This window comes from Nicotiana sylvestris, chromosome 4 (genome assembly GCF_000393655.2).
Source record: "Nicotiana sylvestris chromosome 4, ASM39365v2, whole genome shotgun sequence".
Lineage (NCBI taxonomy): Eukaryota > Viridiplantae > Streptophyta > Magnoliopsida > Solanales > Solanaceae > Nicotiana > Nicotiana sylvestris.
In genome coordinates, this window is record NC_091060.1 from 134,879,465 (window position 1) to 134,886,710 (window position 7,246).

The 7,246-nt window shown below is 31.5% G+C and overlaps 1 protein-coding gene across 1 annotated transcript; it reads right to left on the reverse strand.

Moving 5' to 3' along the window:
- Positions 1–1,811: 1,811 nt before the first annotated feature.
- LOC104249276 (classical arabinogalactan protein 5) lies at positions 1,812–2,645 on the reverse strand. Its single transcript, XM_009805666.2, has one exon. The coding sequence runs from the start codon at positions 2,441–2,443 to the stop codon at positions 2,045–2,047; it is 399 nt and encodes a 132-aa protein (XP_009803968.1). The 5' UTR covers positions 2,444–2,645; the 3' UTR covers positions 1,812–2,044.
- Positions 2,646–7,246: the final 4,601 nt, after the last annotated feature.

The following is a 7,246-nucleotide window of genomic DNA, read 5'->3' on the forward strand; positions in this document are numbered from 1 at the left end:
AGCAATCAAGCTCAAGAACAAGATCATCGTTCGTGGAAACAAATATAGATTCAAGATCAAGCTCAAAGGCCCTTGAATTTATTTACTATTGAAAAGAAGAATCAGAGGACTCATAGAGATTGTAACACTCAAATATTCAAAATAAAATACTACGATTGTTGCAATTTTTTTTGTCTTGATTTTATTTTTTCGACGCAAATTTATTGTCTACAACAATATAAATAAATGATCTTTTTGAAATTTGTTATTAGATGTCATACATTATATCGTATTGGAGCAGGGTGGATGAAATGGAGGCTCGTATCTGTTGTCTTTTGTGATAAAAATACACAGTAAAACTCAAAGGTAAGTTTTAAAAAGTAGTGATTAGACCGACTATGTTGTAAGGGATAAAGTGTTGGTTAGTCAAGATCTCTCATGTCTAGAAGATGAAAGTAGCTGAAATGAGGATGTTGGGATGGATGTGCAGCATACCAGGTTAAATAGATTAGGAATAAAGATATTCGGGAAAAGCGAAAGCGGCCTATGTGGAGGATAAGATCCAGAAGGCAAGGTAGAGATGGTTCGGGCATGTGGAGAGGAGAAGCGTAGATGCCCCAATTAGGAGGTGTGAAAGGTTGACCTTAGTGGGTAGGAGATGCGGTAGAGGTAGGCCTAAGAAGTATTGGGGAGATGTGATTGGGCAGCACATGACGCAACTTTAGCTTTCCGAGAACATGACCTTTAATAGAAGGGTGTGGAGGTCAAGGATTACGGTAGAAGGTTAGTAGGTAGTCGAGCGATTCTCCTTTTTGTCCCCATATCGGTAGTATTAGTGTTAGTATAATATACTTTGATTCTTAGATTGTTATAATTACTAATTATTGTTTGATTTTTATCTTTTGCTTTGGTCTTTTTAATATCTCGTTGTTGTTGCTTTGATTTTTAATTGCTTTGTTGCTTTGGTCTATTTTTATTAATTATTTTTGTAGTACCTGCATTGAAATATTTAAATTTTTAAAATGGATATTAGAGTTTTGATTGATGTTAATAAAATAATTTTTTCATCTACTCATTCATTTCATTATAGAACTTCACTAGCCTATATACTAACTTACTATTTTTCACATTTTTTCCCTCGAAAATAATATTTATTTTTTTCAGAAGTATATTACATAAATTAAAAAAAGATGTGTAAGGGTACATTTGAAAAAGAGAATTGACATATGAGGGGAGAGTGTCTATTATTTAAAATTTGAATGAGCGTTTAATTTTCTAAAGCAAAATTTGAAGTTGTAAATGATTTTCTCTCTAAACTAATATCATCAGTATCATGTTAGACTTGGGACCACTTTCCTACTCAAAGTCCTCTATGTCTCATCCACCGTAGTTCACGGTCTGGCATTTGGCAAAAACAAAAGAAAAAACTAAAACATCAATTCTAAAGAACTAGGGTTTACACACACTCCTAGGTATAACGTGATTCCAACTCTAGCCCCCAAAAGCACATGGCCTTCTGTAACCGAAAGCACATGGACTTCTTTCTATAACCAAAATAGGTTCTTAAAACAGCTGTCAAACCACGTGACGTACAATTCTTAAACTATTTTCCAACTCAAACTCCTAACTCTTTCCTCAAATAGTCCACTTCTTCAACACGTTACTAGACGACATTCTCCACCTCTCCCTAATCTCAACTCCGCAACTTCCTACTGCTTTCGATTTTTACAATCTCGTTAAGAAGCTTAATTTGTTAATAATAAGCTTAATTAACACTGTAAAGTTTTTATGGAAATAAATAAATTAATTAAAGAACATAAAGAGATTGCATATAAGAGTAAATCATAGTGCTTCATAAATAAACAAAGAATCCATAATAATAATAGTGGTAGTAACAATAAACAATAACCAGAGTAAAAATCAAATCAATAGCATGTACGCAGTCACCACCGCCCACGGGTAAAAGTAAAACAAAACGAATAAACATCAACGAGTAAGATGAACTAAATAAATCCTAAAATAATAAACATCTCGTGAAAATCCAAAATGCAAACTCTCCTCAGATCTAAAACATCAAAGATGCAGCGAAGATCGCTACAACGGCAGATCCGGCGACGGTGACTCTGTTCAAGGAGGCAACGTTAGGAGACGAGGTTGGAGAACCGGCGGGAGCAGCGCCGATGGATGGAGGAAGAGCAACGCCGCCGGAGGGAGCAAATGCTGGAGTGTCAGCAGTTGGTGGAGCTGGTGGAGATGCCAATGGAGATTCAGAAGGAGATGCGGCAGTAGTAGGAGATTGTGATGGAGCGGATACAGGTGTAACAACAGCAGTTGGAGGTGATGCTACTGGTGCAACTGGTGATGCCTTTGGTGTAGCTGCCGGAGAAGCTCCCGGAGCCTGAGCAAAAGCAGATCCGGCGACCAAAGCGAAAATGAAAGCGAACATCATCCTTGAGTAAGCCATTTCTTTCTCTCTCTAGAAGCTTTTCGAAAACTCTGATTTGAAGTGTTGAGCAGTTTTTAGAGAGCGAAAGTGTAAGTTTCTTCTGTATGTATTTGGTAGAAAGATAAAGACGAGGAACACCGCCACAGGGAACGGAGTATATATAGGAGAGATTGAAAGTTGAATTTAGTCTGATCACGTCTTTGTTTCCGTGTCAAGAGATCTAAAGCATTCACGTGTATAGTTGGATAATCGAACACATAAGGTTTTGCGAAACGGTAGGATTCTAAGGACCGTTGGATCATTTAATTATTACTCCATTAACATAAATTATGGTTACCGTTATGATTGGCACGTTCTAAGGGGAAATTAAAAGGTTTGTTTTTGTGTTGGCCACCTGATTGGTGGGACCACATACAGTGTGATACAGAGTTGGAGTACTAATAATTGTCAATAGTGTAAAGAACTTTAACACTAATCAAATTACTTAAAATTTTTATTAAGTATATTTGTCCCAAATAAGTGTAAATTTGTACCACTATTTTTGGTACTAATATAACAGGTTAAATTGTAGTTAGTGTAATTTTTTTTTGCATAAGTATAGGTTTAATAAAAGACTTAAAAAATGATACTTCCAACGGAAAATTACAGATCACAGATTCATGTGCAGTAGAGATTAGTGTTTGCTGATTAAAAGTTAATTATTAGCCTTAGAGGCCGCCCGACGAATTTTGTGGCCTAAAGCCAAATTTTACGAGGGGCCTTAATTTTTTTTAAATATTTATATATTTATTTATTTGAAGTATATTTTTCTGACTTTTCTTAGATAAAAAGTTATTAATAATTTTCTTATAATCAATAACTCCTAACAAGTATTTCTCAATTGACAATATAACTAATTCACTTAACCTTTCTTGAGACATTGTTGATCTTTGGTAAGATTTTATCAATTTTAATTTTGAAAACTTCTTTCCACTGAAGCACCGATAACAGGAGTTATTAACATTATTCCATATGTAATATAGGCATTTGGAAAGGAATCAGATCTTTTTATTTGATTGAGTGTATCAATTAAATTGTTATCTTCTAACTGTACTATTTTTCTTAATACTTTTAATTCAGAAAATAAATCTAAATCATCAATAGCAAATTGATTATTATTCTTTAAGGAACATTTAAGATTAAGGCAATATTTTTTAAATTTTCATCATCTAGTGATCTTAATTTTTACTGCTAAATAGAAAATCAAAAATATTTTCATATGCTTCGAATTGCTCAAATCAATTTTGTAGTAAAAAAAATAGCCTTACCTATTATGTATAAAAGCAATCAATTGGGTAACATAGGAGACATCTCTAATTTTTTCCCGAGAAATCTTTTGAATTTTCATTGCTTAGCTTTTACTCCACTCCATCAAATAAAATGTGAATAACTCGTCCTCTAAAAGGCTCTTCGAAAGATTCTGAGATTTCATTATCAACATTCTCATCAAATTGTTACTTCATATATGTCACACGATTCTTATGAAATTTGGGTTCGATATTCTTTTCAAGTGCAAATTTCCTTGGCAAAAATCTTAGTAGTTGCAAATCCTTCTTCTCTATATTTGTTAAAGAAAGAAATTGATTTTTCAATTCACAGATTTTTTTTTTAAACTTATACATAATCTATTAGATGTAACAAAAAATAAGCTTCCCACAAATATGGGGCCTAAAGCAGTTGCTTTACTTGCTTTATGGAAGAGCCGCTCCTGATTAGCATAAACTTTACGTGAAAATTAATTAAGCAGTTTAGATTTCGAAGATGGCCAGGGTGGGTAAGACTTTGAGAAAAGCTTTTCTTTTTTTCCGAATTCAAAGTATGCCGAAGAAGTATTGCGATGAGGCGATTAGACAAGATACAGCGATTCTCCAGCTTATCGAGGAAAATGACCTTAGATAGGAAGGTGTGAAGGTTGAGAATTAAGGTAGAAGGCTAGGTAGTCGAGCGTTGTTCTTGCTTGTTCCAGTAGTTTTAATGTGTTTCTCAGTATTAGTCTTTTATTTTCTTATTATTAGATTTATGGTATTACTTATTGTTTCTTTCACTAAGATTTTTTGTTTGATTTACTGGTGTTATTGCTTGTTGTTATTCCTCTCTATTTTTCTTGAGCCGGAGGTCTTTCGAAAATAACTTTTCTACCTTCTTAAAATAGGGTAAAATGTGTACAATCTATTCTCTTCAAACAACATAAATGGAATTATACTGAATTTGTTATTATTTTTGTTAATTAAGACTATCAGATAAAATTTGTGAAGTGTCAGAGAAGTAGATTAGAGCGTGGTGAATAAAAGGGGAAAAAAGGCAGGATAATGGGTTCGACAGCAAACAAAGTCATTATGAATAGACACACTAATTGGAAAAATAGTATATTGGGAAAAAAGTCATTACTATTTTTTATTCATTGGCAATAGTATTTAAATATACTATCTCATGTCCACAATAAATGATTATTTTACCTTTTTATTGTGGTCCAAAATAAATGTTCATTTACATAATTTAAAAGTAATTACTTTTATTTTTTAAAAAATTTACCCTTATTTATATATTACAATGTAATAAGATAATAATTAATTAAAATTAATTTACTGTATATATCTTTTTTTTCTTTAGGAGTTGATATTTCTTTAATAGGTATGCAAAAGGTAAAAATTATTTTCTCTCAATCACATCAAAGACCGAACCTTTTTGTAAAACAAGACAGGGGAGGGGACAGCTGTTATATATGGGAGTAAAGAGTCCGGAACCTTTTTATTGCCTTTTTGGATAAATATAACATTAATAAACGTAAAAAAAAGATATATTCTTATATATAACGCCAAAATTAAAAACGCAAACTTTTGTTGTTAGGGTATAGCGTAAAGAATAATATCGATATACCCCTTGACGATTTGACTGCAGGGTTTTCATACGCTATACTATAGCGTTAAAAATTAATATGTCTATACCCCTGAAAATGTTCTTATAAGGTGAAATGATTTCACCTATACCTAAGCCGTATTTAAGAATTCATACACCAACACCGTAAGAGGTGAAATGATTTGTATTGATTGGGTTGGTTTTTCTAGGTGTTATGAAATGGAGAGCCAATTAAGTATATATATATATATATATATATATATATATATATATATATATATATATATATACAAATATAAATAACTCATTTTCTTCTCTCTTTTTTTCAAAAAATAGATCTCATATTATTAGGTTTTTTTACTTTTAACCTGCGTCAGAAACTATTTACATGGTAGTTAAAAAAATATATAAAATTCATATAATTTTTGTATATAACATACATAATTTATATATATAAAAATATATATATTTTTCGACTATTATTTTAAAAACGGCTATACAATAATATTTTACTTCTCGAAATTTAAATTACTGTGAACTTTGATCAATATTTTAAAATATATTTAATGTTTCATGTAAATTTGCTTTGCAGATTAATCAAATTGATTCTCAAGAAGCAAAAAATATTGCATAAACTAGGACAGAGGAAATATAAAATTTAGGTCCTAACTAATTATATATTCTTTTTTTCTCATCAGATTATAGAGTCAAAATTATTCAAATGCCTAGAAGAAATGCATGGTGAAGCGTACAAGTCATTCATACTAAGCAAATTAATTCCTATTGCCGGAAATGTTCATGAAACAAATATTATTGTAATATAGACAAATATTACTCTAAAGAAATAATATTATTGTATATTAATTATAGATAAAATGTTATTGTATAGCTGTTCTTAAAATAATAGTCGAAAAATTATTATATAAATTTTATATACTTTTTCAACTATCATATGTAAATAGTTTCTGATGCGGGTTAAAAGTAAAAAAACATAATAATATGAGATCTATTTTTTTGAAAAAAAGAGAGAAGAAAATGAGTTATTTATATTTGTATATATATGTTTCATAACACCTAGAAAAACCAACCCAATCAATACAAATCATTTCACCTCTTAAGTGTTGGTGTATGAATCCTTAAATACGGCTTAGGTATAGGTGAAATCATTTCACCTTATAAGAACAGTTTCAGGGGTATAGCGTATTAATTTTTAACGCTATAGTATAGCGTATGAATTTTGCACGCTGAACCCTGCAGTCAAATCGTCAGCGGGTATCTCGTGATTATTCTTTACGTTATACCCTAAAGGCGAAAGTTTTTAATTTCGACGTTATATATGAAAATATATCCTTTATTTTTTATACTTATTAATGTTACATTTATCCAAAAAGACAATAAAAAGGTTCCGGACTCCGGGAGCAAAGGAAGAGAAAATTAAAGTACCAGTTGTCTTTGTATACCATACTAAACTAAAATTTGTGACCTAGAGGCTGAACGTGCACCGCCCCAGGTCCTTTCACATCTCAGATTCCTTTTTAATTTCCTATTCGCATTTCGGTACACTTTCGCCGGAAAAAACGGCTTGATTTTTACTTTTAATCTTGTTTCATTTTATTTTTCTAAAATATTTTCGTGGAAATGGTACCTGTATTGGAAAAAATTATATTTAAATATAAAGGTAACGTGTCAAGACACGTAAACTGGTCAAATGATCAAAGAATTACAACTAGCCAAGAGGTACGAGTTGCAACAGATACGAACAAATGGCAGAGGAAGAGGCACGGGCAGTTATTCAAATAACTTAGCGCTCGTACCTATCTAAGTCATTTATTTCCGAGAATCAAAATGAATGAATCTGACAATAGAAAAGAGTACATATACGACATTTAATAGGCATTAAATGTGGAATACGTTAGAGAATTTGTA